The following is a 17,880-nucleotide window of genomic DNA, read 5'->3' on the forward strand; positions in this document are numbered from 1 at the left end:
TAAATTGAAACTGTCAGTTAAGTTTCTTTGCTTGTTAACATTAGTTAATGGACTGTGAGTTAACATGAGCTAATATTATTTAACTTCAATAACATTAACAATTGTTAACAAAGATGCATAAATATCGTAATAAATGTATTACTAATTTGTTCACATTAACTAATGGACCATTATTTTAAAGTGTTACCAATGGTTATTTACAAAATTCCACAAGACAAAATTATTATATACATTTCTTGAATGTTTTTCTAGCACTTAATCAGAATATTTGCATGATTTGGTCATGTGACACAGAAAATCTGAAATTCAGCACAGAAATAACTTGCATTTTAGTTGAATAGAATTATTACAAATCTCTCTTGAAATCTTCTTTCTAAAACACGAAAGAGAAAGTAAATCTTTATTTCAATAGTTTGACTTGTAGCATAGCTGTATTGAATAAATATCAGTCAGCTGGATTGCATACACTAGATGTATGTTATCATCAACCCTTTTATTTTTTATAGACCATATCATCAGGATGCGCAAGACTGGAAAGAATCCTGTGAAATCCACCTGATTCATTTCCTGTGATTGTTTTGTTTGTGTGTCAGCAGTAGAGTATTGCTGATGTGGGTCAGTTGGTCATCTATATATCATGCTGTGTATGTCCTTGTGGGCAGAATCACGTTTTCTACTATGCATGCTTAAAGAGCTATTTGTCTTCTACAAACCACTGCAGTTTCAGTGTCGCTGATTCAACAAGTGTTCTTTGGTAAATGTCAACCTCATTCTGTCGCACCATCTGCAGATCATTTGCTCTAAATGGAAAATTCTGCCATCAACTAGTCATCTCTGTGTGCGCAAAACTGAATGGCGTTTCCAATGTAAAACACAAAAAGAGTTATTAGGAAAGTGAAAACTAGCCAATTCCAACATGATTTGCTTTGCATTTTAAACTGAGACTCATGCTAAATACTTGATGTCCAAAATTATTTCGTAACACTGAACATGTTTGTGATGCCTTATGTGTTTGTGGAAACTGGTTTACAGTGGTCCCTCAATATTGACTCTCAAAGTTCAAACCTTTGTAGAAAAAAGTTGAGTATTATAGAATGAAATCAAAGATTAAAACCATTTGATCTTTGTTTATTTATTCTGTAATGGTGCCCTACCTTCATTTAGCATGTCCAGAAGTTTGACTTTTTGTGCGATGGTTAGCATCTTCCTCTGCCTTTGGAACGTTTGTGCAGAACGTTTCGTTAACATTGTGGAAAGGAAACATGCAAACATATAGTATAGTACAGTACTTCAGAGTCACATCTAGCGATCTAAAATGTATGTGAATTTGGCAAGCTGAACACATTCAGTACTGTATAACAAGACACGACACTGAGGAGATTGATTGACAATGGTCTACAGCCAATCAGGATGCAGAAAACACAATGCGCTGTTAAAAAAGCATGTCAAATTGCACTAAATATCCACAAAACTGCGAGACCATGAAAAGTGAACCGCGTTATAGCGAGGGACCACTGTATACAAATTTTACTCCTTGCTAAATAAATAAAATTGGCAAATTTTCAGAGAGATTGGTAATAATAACAGATATACTGCTTCGCTTGTGTACATAAACAAACATAATATACAGTGTTTCAATTGCATTAGAAATTAAGTGAGCCTAAATTAATGTTTATTTCCCAAATCTGTCTATCAATCAGCTTTAAGTTTACATGTGATATGAGATAACCGAGTCAGTCACCTTTCAGCCAAACCAAAAAAAAAAAACAGTTGTACCAAAGAGTGTGTTGTAGGTTGAGCTTTTTTATACACAATCAAATAGACACCGCAGACTTCCTTTTTTTGTTGTTGCCACACAACAAACCAGAGATTTACAGCTGTGCTTGAACAGGCCGAGTTAGCAAATGCCTCAAAACTGGAGTCACGGGATATCCTTCACTGCAGACTTTGTTTATGAAGAGCATGGCTGCAAATTGGCCCTTTCCCCCCCCTCCCTTCCTTATCAGTGAACGCAGGAAACCCCTTTCACAACCATTAGAGCATGTGACTGCTTCAAGTAAATTTTTACCTCATACAAATTCGTCATAAACACGCACACTTGTGTATACAGTACATAAATATGAGGCTAACAGTCATGGGGGCGGAGCTGAAGTAACTGACTGAAGATAACAGACTGATGGGGGAGGGGAACATCATGTGCCTGGCTTGTGAGAAGCTTTTTACAGACATTAGCAATTTTTTTCTCCCTTTCTGTCTCTTTTTAATGAGCATTTTAAAGTTTTGAATCAGAAACAAGTGATTGAAACCAGAAAATGTAAAAAGAACAAATGGTTTACATCACAAAACAGTCTAAAAATAAGTTGTAAGTAATAAGAGTTGATACAAATAATGGTAAATGGAAACACACCTTGCTTGCCTGCCTTGTTTTATTTACTGTTCATTACCAGCATGAGCCGCTCCACTGGAAAGTCACCTATGCTATTAAAAGCAATTAGATGACTTTACTTTTAAAAAGCGAGTAAACCTGTTGCCTAGCACTCCCAGCAAAATGGGAAGGTTTATCATGTAATTAATGAATATTACACCTTATTAACCTTAAAAGTACATGCTGAGTGACAGATGTTTTTACATTTCCAACTTTCATTTTCAGATTCGTATGTATGCTAGTTTTCTGAGGTAAACTATCTGCTGCCACTTTCAGTATGGCAATAAATGTACATAAAATGGAGGTTAAACTCACACTGGTAACATTTAACAGTTAATAAAGCACATCAGAATCTGAGGTGATCATAATCTGTAGTTTATGCTGTTGTTCAGCCGCCACGTCGCAGAAAAGGGAACCATTTATAAAATAGAAAGTTTGTGCTACAGGATTACTCCTTTTTTAACAGGGAATCCGTGGGGTCTTAAAGTGTTAAAAGTTGATATCCATTTAGAGAAATTTACGGCCCTTAATAAATATTAAGACATCTTGCATGCTATTTTACAAGGTATTACATCTTGTATCAGTATGCTAAAGTTTCCCTGACTTTACTCTTTGAATATTGGTATGTGCAGTTTTCCGGAAAACAATAAAATCCTGCTAGATTTGACATCAGGCTGCTTTGTTTACTGCAGTAACCAGGGAAACACTGTTATTTTTGCTGTTCTATAGGTGCTACCTGCTGGATTAGCATATTTTATTCACTGGATGAATACCATATTGGTTTACTATCAATATTTAGTAAATCAGACCCCCTAGTTTTGCGCTGAATCCAGCGCAAAATCAACAAAAAGTCACAGATTCACTTAATTAAGTAACTTAATTAAATGCAAACTAATTGCAAAAAATGTGAACCTCATAAAGCATCCAAATCCAAACCATGTAATCAAAGTAGATTTATTTCAGTTTGCAGTTAATTGTTTTACATGACTTCTAGACGTTGCATGCACAGCGTCTCACCTGCGCCCTCACAATAATTACATTACATAGAAGTGGGTAGAATTGTTTTGCAGTGTGTGCAGTAAGCAGACGTGGACGAAGCGCAAGTCATTTATATGTGAAGTCAAGGCAAAGATTGGATTAGGCATCCTGTGGCACAAATTGGATAAAAATAAGAGTGATACAACCTTCCTTTGGCTTAATCCCTACCATTTTAGATCTGTTTTAGATCTTGTCTTGACGAGACCAATTTAAAGAAGCTTTATTTTTAGGATTTCTGTCATTGTCATTGTGTCAGATTGCACACCTAACATAGTAAGCTACCTAATATGATAAATCATTTTTTATATATTTTAATCGCAAAATTGTCCGCAAATTTCGGGGAATTACCACCACAAAATCAGTCATTTTTATTGCAAAAAATCATTTAAAAAATCATGAAAAACTGGTAAATAAGGGGGTCTGGTAAATAAACTGAGTTAAAATGTTGCCTATGAGGTCTTAATGTATAAAAAGAGTCTTATGGCTCGTTTCCACTGACTGGTACAGTACGGGTCGGTATGGGTCACCTTTATTATACCAAGTTCATTATAGTCCAAAAGATGATAACAATAGTTAAATATGGCAGTTTGTTCACGTTTGCTGAAAAAATATTGTGCTCCTTTTTTCCGGCTTCTCCTTTGTTTTTTCGCTCGTCACTCTCGCGTTTGTCAGTGTCTGACAGGATCGGGTTCCAAAAGCACGTCAATAATCAAGTGCACGTTATTATCATCAGCTAAACAAGTTTGTTATTTCAGATATAGACAGAAAGCGAAACCGCTCGCGCTTCAGACTGGCTCGTAAAAAACTACGGGGCACAGGGTAAAATCTGCTGCTCTTTTTGGCTTTGTGGCTGTTCATCATGACGACGACAAGGTTTGTTTGAGCCCGGGTCGACCATGGCTCATTATTATATGTATATATAATTACGCTGTAATCTCTCGGCTGTGCATTTAAAACATGGCCGTTCCTTTGTTTTCATTCTGGCTTGTTGCGTAAGCGACGGACGTATCTCTGTAAACCAAAAGCGTTCAGCTGCGTGTCTAGCTCCACCCTTTGTTACCCTTTCTCTATTTTAGTACCCTTTCGAAAGTGGTACAGTATGGTTCGATTTGGTATGCCTTTTGACAGTGGAAACGGCCTTAAAAGCGTACCGTACCACTCAGTGGAAACGGGCCATTAAAGGCCTTAAAAAGTATTGAATTTCATTCTCTGATTCCTGTATATACCCTGTTAAAGTTACAACTTTTACAATGTAATAGTCATTTGTTTTTGCTTTGTTTTGTGAATTCTGAAAGGTAACATTAGAATGGAAACTGGGCTACTGTCACCTCATCCTCCTGTAGTTTGCCATTCTCCCATATGTTAAAATCATTTTCATTCTCTGACCTGATTTCACCTTCTCAACATGTGTATGACAGTGATTTGCATTCACCTCCCTCTCAGATTTCATCCAGATGCTGTTATTCTTTTGTTTGCGAAGATAAGATCTCACTCAGCAGACAGTTTAGCTGTCCTGGGCTGGAGGAAGGGAAGGGGCCTCTTTCGTGGATCAGGAGTTCAGTGGGTTTGGGTGTTTGTGGAGCACTGTGTGTGTGTGTTTGGCTACTAGAGGCAGGCATGCACAGCTGTGGGCTGGAGCTGTGCCTGATGCGGCATGCAGACCAGAGAGCTGTCAGCATGTCTCATTGGCTGCAGGAGGTGGGGTCGACTAGGGCCTGGTGGAGACAGTCAGCGAGGAATGTGCCGGCCCCCCAGGGGAAGGAGGGCATACTTGAGTAAAGAGAGACTAGGGATAGTTCTTGTCTAACTGACTCTTGTGAGGGGTAATGTTATGTTAAACTTGTATTGAAGTCACTATTTTATTAAATCACTGTTTACTCACCTTCAAGTGGTTTGAGTTTCTTTCTTCTGTCAAACATTTAAAGAAGATAGTTTGAAGAATGTTTGAAATGTGTAACCATTGACTTTCGTTGTAGAAAAAAACAAGTACTATTGAAGTCAATCCTTACTGTGCGTTCACACCGAAGGTGGCGAGAGCGTCCAAGTTTGCTCTGGCCGCCCTGGGCGACAACGCTGTCAGCCTTCACAGCTCCGGCGGCGAGAGCGTCAAAATTCGCTACATTGATCTCATATTTAAAGGAGCGGTTGCAACATATCAGCAAATCACTTACATTCCCGCATTAAAATGTGCTTTCTAGTGTGGAAATGTTTTGCGCCTTTTATCAAATTAATTTAACTACGGAAGATCCAGTTGTTGCGTGTGCTGTGGCTTTGCTCCACTTATCTAATATGTGTGCATATTCTGAAGCCACATTAATGCTTTGTACTGTGATTAGCATAAGATTCCTGAAAAAAAAGGTGTATAACATTAATGCACATTAGTGACTCGCCAGTAACTTTTTTTATTTAAGTGCCTGTAAGAAAACATCGTAAATAATTGGAAATCTAGTGACTGCAATACTAATACCCTTGGGAACAACTGTGGTCACAACCTACGTTTACAGGACTTTGTTCTCTGGACTCCTCTCAAGCGGTGGACTTCTACATTGCGATCGGTTGCCGCCGAACCATGTCATAGCGCATTACCCTAAAGTTGACTTGATTTCAACTCTCCTCGACGCCCACACCAGTAAAGACACGCCGCTCCTCGCCGCTTAACGCCGCCGGCTCCCATTAAAAACGAATGACTTCCGGCTACTTTAATGCTCTCGCCGCCCTTGGTGTGAACACACAGTTACAGGTTTCCAGCTTTCTTCAAAGTATCTTCTTTATTGTTTCACTGGAGACAGAAACTCAAACAGGTTTGGAACAAGTGAAGGATGAGTAAATGATGACAGAATTTACCGTTTTTATTGAATTATCTCTTTAACATTTGTTTTTGCTCATATGTTCACAAGTAAATGTGGGTGTAAATGTGGTCTGAAACATTTTGATATGGGTCCACTTTTGATGTCCTTGTGTTCCATAGTGTAAACACTCATATGGTTGCATATAAACATCTAAAAAAGACCACCTACTCTCCTCAACTTGAACAAATGTTTGATCATTATGGGACCTGTTGTGAGAAAGCAGAGGTCCAAGGAAAGGAAATGCGCTGTTGGTTAGTAACTTTCTTTTATGGCAAGTCTAAGTGAAGTCTCAACCTCAGGCTTTCCTGAAGACTCTATTCTACTATATTAGGTTGTGCTGCTCTGTTACGTAAAGCTTCTGTCCAGCACAGCAGACCTATATATGGATGCGCTGAGAGGCGCTCAATCAAACAACCTTTATTCTGCTGCCCAGTGCAGGCGGCACATGCTCACGCTGCCACACTCTCCTGCCTGCTCACCATACACTGTTACTACAGCAACTGTTGCCTTGACAACAGTCGAGTACTCCACCATCTAATTTACCGAGACAAAGATGCCGGCACGTCAGAGAGGCAAAAAGGCTAGTGTGAGCACAGGAAAGGAAGTGGTGTGCGTTGATTGACCCCCGTGACCTGTCATTATTCAGCAGAGCCTTATCGACCTCGAGCTGAGCTGCAAGTCCTTTATCTTCTGTCTGGTGATCTAGACACACCTGTACCTGTATCAAATGACTGGCCCAGATCTTCTTTCCACGCTGTTGTTGTTTCTGTAGGGCCATGCTTGTCCGGCGCACGTGGTGGGGGGAAGAGGATGAGCTGTGTGACGCGTACACCTTCAGCTATTGTTGTTGCTCGTAGATTGAGGATTGCTGGGTCAGTTGGGGGTTTCTTTATGCACATATTTGTTTGCGACTATTTTGATGGTATCTATTACAGTGATTTAAATGTACTGTTTATTTGGTGATTTAAGTTTTATAAGATGTAAATGAGAGTTGCTTAATGATCATGTCTCCTTAGAATGCGTCAATTTTGAATGTGTTAAAAAGAGTGACCATTTCAAAGTGATGACCCATAAAAATGAGTTTGCCGATCAAACAGACACCGTTTGAGTTAACTAAATGACAGATAGATAGATAGATAGATAGATAGATAGATAGATAGATAGATAGATAGATAGATAGATAGATAGATAGATAGATAGATAGATAGATAAGACTCTTCAATGCACAACATAAAAACACGTCTAAAAAAGGACTACAAATGGAGTTAAACAAATAAACACTTCATATATAGTCTATCAAAGTATGAATAGTAAATAAACAATATTTGAACAATATTTCATTTTCTGTGTTTGTACTTCATATCATTATTTATTCATTGTAATATTTTAAATTAAAATGGTATTTTTATTGTAATAATATTTATATTTATATATATATATATATATATATATATATATATATATATATATATATATATATATATATATATATTATTATTATTATTATTATTATTATTATTATTATTATTATTATTATAGGGCAGGGCCAACAAATGACATGATATCGAATCGCGATTGTCAATAACAAATGACAAGCTCTGGACTTTAAGAGCCAATCACACAGCAGAAATGTTCAACAATGGGATATTATGGCATTTAATGGACCCTCAAATTGTTGTGGCTTCAGTTATTGTTGGGGCACTCTTAAATCTGCAAGCATTAACAACTTGTATTGAAATAGATATGGTTTTTATTCAATATGGAAAATTATCATCAAGATTGCATTTTGCCATATCGCCCAGGCCTACATTATGACAATTATTTTACATATAATTAGAAGATTTTTTAGACTTTAGACTTTGTGAATGCATGTTTTTTGTAATTGTCCTAAATTGTTGGTTCAAAGACAAGCTTTATTATTTCAACATTACACTCAAATGACATTAGCTGCTCATTCAAACGTATTTAAACTGAGTTGAACCAACACATTTCTTACGTTTTTTAGGGGACAACTTAATTGTTTTGTTCAATTGACTTAGCTGAATAATTTATACAAATGTAACTTAATTGATATGTGTTTGAATTGAAGGAATGAAGGATTTGTTTGGAACCCAGCATTTTTTGCAATAGCACAATATATTATTCTTATTATCTCGTTGTCCTGTCAGATTCATCTTTGAGTGTTTTAAATTAAGTGGACTTCCCCCTGTTTGTGCACAGACCCCTTAATCTCCGTCTCTCCATCCTCTTAAAAGCCTGAGCCGCTACTGTGTTTGTTTCTCCTGCGTCAGCTGACACTGCTGGGAAACTGGGTCGTAGAAGCCCAGCCCAGTGTGTGTGTGTTTGTGTGCGCGCGCTGCCTCTGTTCCGCCCTCATTCTGTGTATATGTGTGCGTTCAGAGCTTCATGTTTCTCCAATATCCAGTTCACTTCATGTTTGTGAAGCTGGATCGCTATCTCTGTGTTTATATGTTTATTTGTGGGTAGGTAGAGGTGCAGTCTCGTTTGGCACACTCACAGTACACAGATGTACACTCGTGATTGGCCAAGCTCCTCTGTCATGGGCTCCTCCCACTGTATGTCTTCCCAGAAGTGGGCGGGGCTGTCATGCCTTGGCTGATCCACGTGTTTGTGTGAGTACGAGAGGGCGGCAGAGGCAGGACTCAAAAAACAGTGGGGGAGGAGTGTGTGTGCTGGATACAGACAGACATCCATGAAGAAGCAGGAACTAGCATTGATGATTACACACACTTACAGAGACAAGCATGTGACCTCCTTTATGCTTAATGGTCTGAGAAATTCTCTGAAGGCTTTTTTAGTTTGACACTAGATGACATTATTATCAGCAGCATTGATCAGGATATGATAGAGAGATATCGCTGGTGTAAAAAAATAAACCTTGACAAGATGAGGAAGCTGTAAGGCCTAAATTTAAAAAAAGCTGTAAATTACTTAATCTTGAATTAAATAATTTTTGCCGGAGATATGTAAACACTTAAGTAATTGCTGTACTATGCTCACCGGCCACTTTATTAGGTACACCTTACTAGTACAGTGTTGGACCCCCTTTTGCCTTCAGAACTGCCTTAATCCTTCATGGCACAGATTCAACAAGGTACTGGAAATATTTCTCAGAGATTTTTGTCCATATTGACATGATAGCATCACACAGTTGCTGCAGATTTGTCGGCTGCACATCCATGATGCGAATCTCCCATTCACCACATCCCAAAGGTGCCCTATTGGATTGAGATCTGGTGACTGTGGAGGCCATTTGAGTGCAGTGAACACATTGTTATGTTCAAGAAACTAGTCTGAGATGATTCGCGCTTTGACATGGAGTGTTATCCTGCTGGAAGTAGCCATCAGAACATGGGTACACTGTGGTCATAAAGGGATGGACATGGTCAGCAACAATACTCAGGTAGGCTGTGGCATTGACCTGATGCTCAGTTAGTACTGAGTCGAAAGTCTGCCTAGAAAATATCCCCCACACCATTATAGCATCACCACCAGCCTAAACAGTTGATACCAGGCAGGATGGATTTATGCTTTCAGTTGTTGACATTAAATTCTGTCCCTACCATCCGAATGTCATGGCAGAAATCGAGACTCATCAGACTAGGCAACTGCTGCTGTAGCCCATCCGATTTAAGGTTCGACATGTTGTGCGTTCAGAGATGCTCTTCTGCATACCGCGATTGTAATGAGTGGTTATTTGAGTTACTGTTGCCTTTCTATCAGCTCAAACCAGTCTGGCCATTCTCCTCTGACCTCTGGCATCAACAAGACATTTGCGCCCACAGAACTGCCACTCACTGGATAGTTCTCTTTTTCGGACCATTCTCTGTAAACCCCAGAGATGGTTGTGCGTGATAATCTCGGTAGATCAGCAGTTTCTGAAATACTCAGACCAGCCCATCTGGAACGAAAAACCATACCATGTTCAAAGTCACTTAAATCACATTTCTTCCCCATTCTGATGCTCTGTTTGATCTGCAGCAGGTCGTCTTGATCATGTCTACATGCCTAAATGAGTTGCTGCCATGTGATTTGCTGATTAGAAATTTGTGTTAACAAGCAGTTGGACAGGTGTACAGAAAAGAGAAACAGAAATAAAAAAAACAGATTTAAAATAAAAAAAACTATTCTGCATTTCTAGTTTGTGAACATAAAACCAACAGTGTAAAACATGTCTTCTTGTTTCATGTTGTAACTCATCCAGCTGTGTGTGTCTCCTACCAGTTCCTTTTTTTCTGTGTGTTGTTTTACTTTCACTTTAGCTAGACTTCTTTAATAAGAGCGGTGTTTGAAGGAAAACAGCACCACCTCTAAGTGACATGGAATGTATAATATATTGACTTTTCTGCACGGAGAGCTGACGTTGAATCCTTCAAGTTGTGCCTGCTAAACATGTTCAGATCACCTGCCAGCTCTAAAACTTGTGTGTTTTTCCATATTTCCTACAGACGCTGAAGAGGAAGGAGAAGGACTATGAGCATGAGATGGAGCGTCTAGCACGGGAGAAGATCGCCCTGCAGCAGAGACTGGATGAGCTGAAGAACGAGCTGAGCCAGAGACTGGACGTGATGGAGATCGACCGCGTTCTCCGACAGACCGTCCAGCCTGATGATGACCAGGCCTCTACCTCCACTGCCTCTGGTAAATCCTGCAAAACGCTGTCCATTGAGATGACAAATGTTCCTATAATGATGGCTTTTGTTAGTTGAAGTTGTGAAGACAATACAGAAGCAGCGTGCAGCTAATGGTTTTTGCAATTGCTAACACATGCTGCCTAAATAATCTCTTTAGCATATAAATGAGCAACAGTCAATGTCCAAATCCGTTACCTCACTATAGCAAGCAGGAATAATTTCTTTGATTTCTAAGTACTTTTATCAGCATAAATACTTATTGTCATTAAGTTTGATTAACATCATGTATATTATGACGTAATCAGTATCAGTAACCTATTCATAAAAGAATGTGTGTACATTTTTGAATGCACAACCATTAATTTGTTGTTTCCTCTGAACTTTATAGTCATCTAAAACCTCTTATAGATGTTTTTCACAATGATATGAAGCCGCTCTTATCTCAGTGTTGATAAAGAAATGTTTCTTGAGATCCAAAGCAGCATATTAGAAAGATTTCTGGAGGATCGTGCATTAATCATCGTGAAAGCGCTACATAAATGAACTTGAACTGAATGAACAAATCTTACTTACACTAGCTTTCTGCTAACACTTCTAAAAGAACACTACATTGATTAAAATCTAATACAAATCAACCAAAAGCCACTCATTTTTTGCTTCTTTTAACTGAGACATCTTTTTTTGTTTTGTCAATATCTCTACAGAAGGCGAAGACAACTTTGATGAAGACATCGATGATGACAGCTTATCCTCCATGCCCACCGCCTTACCCAAAGTGCCTGCTGCGCTTCAGCCTGAGTTAAAGAAATCTCACCCCTTGTCGTCCCTCCTAACACAACACATCCATATCCCACATAAACAGTCTAAATCCCCCATGCCCTCAGCTCAACTGTCCCCCATCGCCGCCGCCACCCCGATCACAGCGCCAACTTTATCTTCAACTCTTAATGGCCTGGCATCTGCTCCTGCCCCCCAAACCCTACCTCCAGCCCACACCCATATAGTGAATGCTGCCAGCCTGCAGCCCTCAGTCATCGCCCATGCGGGATCAGCGTCACACGCCTCCGTCATCCAAACAGTTAACCACGTCATTCAGCCCGCATCCAAACACATGGCCCACATTGCTCCTTCCTCCTCAAGCCCTGTTCAGCTGGCACCCGGACCTCAATCCATCAGCCACATCACTGTCGCCCACCTGCCGGGAATCTACCCTCAGCCAGTCACCGTCACGCAGCCGGCGGTCATGAGCCACATCGCACACACACTCTCTCACGCCCAGATTAACGGCACTGCAGCATCCTCAGCGCAAGCCGCCATTATGGCCAAACAGACGCCGGTGGGCGCGCAAGTCGTCGCCCATCATCCTCAGCTGGTGGGCCAGACCGTCCTGAACCCGGTTACCATGGTGACCATGCCCTCCTTCCCAGTCAGCACGCTAAAGCTGGCCTGAAGCGCTGACCAATCACGTAAAGACACTTCTGCAGACACTATAAAGCTAAAGTACATTCCAAATGGAAAGAAAGTATCTAAAGCGACACAAAGAATTTTATTGAATGTCTAATACTATATAGTGATTATGTAAGACAAGAGATGTTTAACGTTTATGTGTGGGCACAGTTCAGAGCGCTAGAGAAGTGTGTATTGATGAAACTGTGGTCCGATCCCAGCCTAAATTGACTGTCAGCCAGCCTATAATGTGTGACTACTGGTTTTAAAGGCAGCCCCATAATACCTCACACTAACAGCACACCTCATGTGAATGCTCCTGCTAGACCAGGTTTAGTGTACTGTCTGGTGTCTGATGTAGACCAAAAAAAGATTTATTCAGCCTCATGTTGTTCCAACCTCACTCACTTTCTTCTGCAAAGCTTGAATATGATTGGTTCATTTAATATACACTAAAAGTAAATGGGGTCCAATGTGTTTTACACCCTGTTGACTTTCAGTGTGCAAAACAAAAAAGTTTAGCTGTACGTCCAAACTGGAATGTTGTCCGAGCATGTTTGTTTGAATTTGAATGTTTGTGTGTTGTATAAGTATGAATATGCTTAATATGAATGAATTTTGGGTATACTTGCATTAAGGTACTTTTAGCCTATTTTTTTAATATTCATTTGGATGTGCTACTCTTTTGGTGTACAGTTTTTCAGCGTTTGATTTCGAACACAACATCGTTTTTCTATTTCACAGAAAAGTCGTAGATGTTTGCGAAAAACATGAGAGTGAATAAATTTGGGGGGGATCAGCATTGTAATATCAACTTACCGGGACAGTATGATGTCACGTTTTACCACTGTAGTTGATGCAAGACGTAGCATCATAATTACACAGCAAAAAAGATTGTTTCGAATCATTATTATTATTATTATTATTATTATTATTATTATTAATATTATTATACAATGATACAATGATTTTTAAAAGTGATTTTTACAAAACAACAAGTTCTCTCTTCATTTACTCTCCCTTCGCCTGTTTAAGTGTCTTTCATTTGTTGAACACACAAGCAATCGGAAACCAGTAGATGCTTGACCTCCATAGTATGTTTTTTAACAATGAACGGCTAGCGGTTTCCAACACTTAAAAAAATGATTTTCTTTTGTGTTCAACAGAAAAAAGAAAGTTTCGTTACCACATGAGAGAGAATAAATGGTGAGTACATTTTCATTTTTTGGGTAAACCATCACTTTAATATAGCATAAATGAAAACGCTCGCTTTCAGAAGACGACGCTACTGAGGTAAATGCTTTCCAATACAAACAAACCCTCCTCAAACAAGATTAGTTTTTTTTGTTTTGTTTAATAGTCAATCACACTAGTTGATCTCTCATTTTCGACACCTGGAGCATATGTGAGCTGTTTCTCTCTTTCTTTTGCGGAGTTTACATGATTTATTATCTGTGGTGCTCTAGCTGGCATAGACACTACTGTTGTGTGACGGTCACGTGGGTCATCGGGAATCTGACAGCAGTGCCTTTAACCTCGTAGATCTGGAGTCCTGTTCAATGCTGCACAGTCGCCCTCTATTGTGCTCTTGTTGCAACTGCACTCTTAACTTATTCACTAACAAGGCCACCTTCTTCAATTGAGCCCAGCGCTAGTATAATTCACATCTGTCGGGTGCTAACACAATCATTCGTTGGCGCAAACATTGTTCTGGAAGTCTCTCTGAATGTATTCCATCACATTCAATGCCTTCATCTCGCCACTGGTGATTAATGTCGGCCATTACATGTGCAGGACGTTTTCATGTAGCAGAAAAGTTAAAATGACACGCATTTATAATGATGTGTGTGTGATTGTTTCTCTCTCTCTCTCTGTGTGTGTGTGTGTGGCAAATACATCACAAAAGCTTTGTGTATGTGTGTCTTTTTGTGATTTAAAATGATAGTTCACCCAAAAATGAAAATTCTGACATTATTTACTTAACGTTTACTCATTCCAAACATGTTTGAGTCTCCTTTTTGCGATTGCACACAGAAGATGATGTTTTAAAAAATGTTGAAAACCTGTAACCATTGACTTCCATAGTAAGAAAAACAAATACTATGAAAGTCAATGTGGCCGATTTTTTTTTTTTTTTTTTTTTTTTTTTTTTTAACATTCTTCAAAATATCTTCTTTTGTGAAGAAACTAATATAGCTAAAATTAAAACTATTTTGGGTGAACAATCCCTTTAATAATGTTCCGGTGCAAGTGAAATGAGGATGGATGTGACCTCATGTTCTTTTAATGAACATCTTTAGGCTTCAGGACAGCTGTGCGAGTGTAATAAATGGAATTATGCGTGGATAGGAAGATTTCTGTAATGAGCCAGACACACTTCTGCAGGTAGAGAAAAAAAGCAAGAAATACAATTTTTAACTAACACTGTGATCCAGTCTGTTGTCCCAAACCAGGTTTACAAATCACACTAGCATTGTGTTGCGCACGAGTCCCTGCATTTGATTTGCTTTCTTTGTTTGTGTGTTTTGTCTGTGTGTAAGAGAGAAAATTAGCTTTTATTTTACATTTTTTATTTAATTTTGGTTGTCAGTTATTTTTGTGTATTTACACTCTGTAGGATGTACACATTCTTAGACAAATTGACGTGGCTGTTTTCGCATGTAGATGGATGATTCCTGTTTCTGTGCTGACTTTTTAAAATATGTTCTTTTTAAATTTTCTGGGACCATGTACAGTTATATATATAAATATATATGTTGGGGCGACTTTTCAGACCTCTTTCCACACTGATATTATATATATATAGATATATATATGCGTATATATAGTGTGTTTTCCCTATGGAGAAAGTTCAAGTTGTATATAGCCTGTAAATTTGGGGCTGCGTATAGACCTAACTGTCAATTATGTTATGAGAGGAGCAAAAATAAATAAAAGAACAAATGTTGAATAAAAAAATAAATCTTGATACATTTATTTATTGCTTTGTCATTGTCATTTTACAGAATTGGGAGTAAAACAGCAGACACAATTGATTTTGTAAAGGTTTGTCTGATTATTAGTATTATTTTTTTTTGTATTTTTCATTCATTCATTTTCCTTCGGCTTAGTCTCTTTATTAATCCGGGGTCGCCACATCGGTGTGAACCGCCAACTTATCCAGCAAATGTTTTACACAGCGGATGCCCTTCCAGCCACAACCCATCACTGGGAAACCTGTACACACTCTCACACACATACACCATGGCCAATTTAGCCTATTTAATTCATCTATACCACATGTCTTTGGACTTGTGGGGAAAACCGGAGCACTCAGAGGACACCCACGCCAACATGGGGAGAACATACAAACTCCACACAGAAACAACAACCGACCCAGCCGAGGCTTGAACCAGCAACCTTTAAGGTGATCGTTCTACCCACTGCGGCACCGTGCGCCCCCTTTTTTGTGTTTATTTATTGAAATTTATTGAACCTGTAGAAATAAAAAGGGTGGAATTATTTTTAATCTTGAATCTCAAAAAACTGGATTCTGCATTCCAGGGAAAAAAATGTATGGCATATTTGTGAATTGAAGCAGCAGATTTAACCACATATGCACAGTAGAATTTGTGTGTTTTAATTGTTGCAGTGGAGTACAAAGACAAAATCTGAACAACAAGGAGACAAATAATGCAGTGAACGGAACAGAGTTTACACTAAAATCATTCAAATATAAGAGTCAATGATAAAATAAGGTTTGGAAACACTTTAAAAAAAGCATCTATCAAAGAGTAGAAAGTGTATTTATGTTGATTTTATATAATTAAAAATGATTAAGGATTATTAAATCTTTTTTTATAAACATGAAAAATATCTGAAACTGTAAAATGATGCAACTGCTGTCAAAAATTGTGAAATATTAAATATTTAATCCACTTAGATGACGTGTAATTGTGCTCACAGAATACACTCACCGGCTACTTTTTTTAGGTACACCTGTCCAACTGCTTGTTAATGCAAATTTCTAATCAGCCAATCACATGGCACCAACTCAATGCATTTAGGCATGTAGACATGGTCAAGATGATCTGCTGCAGCTCAAACCAAGCATCAGACTGAGGAAGAAAGGTGATTTAAGTGAACGTGGCATGGTTGTTAGTGCCAGGCATGCTGGTCAAAGTATTTCAGAAACTGCTGATCTACTGAGATTTTCACGCACAACCATCTCTAGGGTTTACAGAGAAGGGTCAGGTAAGAGAAAATATCAGTGAGAGGCAGTTCTGAGGGTGCAAATGCCTTGTTGATGCTCAGAGCAGAATGGCCTTGGAGCTGGTTGGAGCTGATAGAAATAACTCCAATATCCACTCAGTACAACGGAGGTATGCAGAAGAGCATCTCTGAATGGACAACCTTTCCAACCTTGAGGCAGATAGGCTACAGCAGCAGAAGACCAAGATCTCAATCCAATAGAGCACCTTTGGGATGAATGTGGTGAATGAGAGATTCGCATCATGGATGTGCAGCCGACAAATCTGCAGCTACTGCGTGATGCTATCATGTCGATATGGACCAAAATCTCTGAGTAATATTTCCTCTGAGGTGTACCTAATAAAGTGGCTGGTGACTGTAAATACTTAATTTGAAAATAGCACAAGAAAATGTATTTCACTAGTTATAATCTCTAATGTACAGTTCAATGAGCTTTTGCAACAGTTGTCTGGACATGCTGAAAGCACATCTGATATCTAAATAATATTTGACAAACGATACATAAAATTGTTTAAAAGCAAGTTTATTACACTAAATTAGGTATATTTAAATTTAATTTCACATTAATTTTCAAGTGTATAATTATTTTTAATGAAAAATACTGCTTACACCAATTGACATCACCCTACCATGCGCTGAAAAAAATGCTTCATTGGATTTACTAAATCATTTATATGGCTGAATTTAAACAAAAATTAAGGAACATTTCAAATTTTAATTTATTTGTTTAAATTCAGCCCATATAAACCATTTTGAGGGATGTAAACCAGTGGTGTAGTCGGGGCTATACGCACGTATACTCAGTATGCCTACTTTTTTCCACTAGCTGTTTGGGTATTACTTCTGAGGATCAATAATTGCGTATACCCTCAGTATACTCACCTGTTTTGCTGATTAGACTTCCCTAATTTGCGTGTATTCGCATGCCCTGTCACTGTATACCAAATGTTTTTTTTTTTTAACTCTTATCTTAATTTGTTGCAATTGGTGCATTTTTCTTTATATTTTGTGCCATTCGCCGCCCCCTGACGACCACAGCAGCTGTGAGAAAATTTCGTGAGTTTTTCAAAGTCAACTGAATGATGTCTCGCTGAAACGTTCATGTAAAATTAACAAACAGCATGGGCGGATTGGGTGGGTAATAGTACACCACCTTTTTTTAGGACTACACCACTGATGTAAACACTAACAATGGTCCTAACATATTTCCTGTTTT

At 38.6% G+C, this 17,880-nt stretch overlaps 1 protein-coding gene across 1 annotated transcript in view; it reads left to right on the forward strand.

Annotated features, from left to right (window-relative positions):
* Positions 1-15,389, forward strand: part of mnta (MAX network transcriptional repressor a) — a 36,117-nt gene extending 20,728 nt beyond the window's left edge. The window contains exons 5-6 of the mRNA XM_056473586.1: positions 10,782-10,974; positions 11,672-15,389. Coding sequence (XP_056329561.1) covers positions 10,782-10,974; positions 11,672-12,417 — 939 coding nt within the window. The 3' untranslated portion in view covers positions 12,418-15,389. The remainder of the gene's footprint in view (positions 1-10,781; positions 10,975-11,671) is intronic.
* The last annotated feature ends 2,491 nt before the right edge of the window (positions 15,390-17,880 follow it).

The sequence above is a fragment of the Danio aesculapii genome, chromosome 15 (genome assembly GCF_903798145.1).
Source record: "Danio aesculapii chromosome 15, fDanAes4.1, whole genome shotgun sequence".
In the NCBI taxonomy this organism is placed as follows: domain Eukaryota; kingdom Metazoa; phylum Chordata; class Actinopteri; order Cypriniformes; family Danionidae; genus Danio; species Danio aesculapii.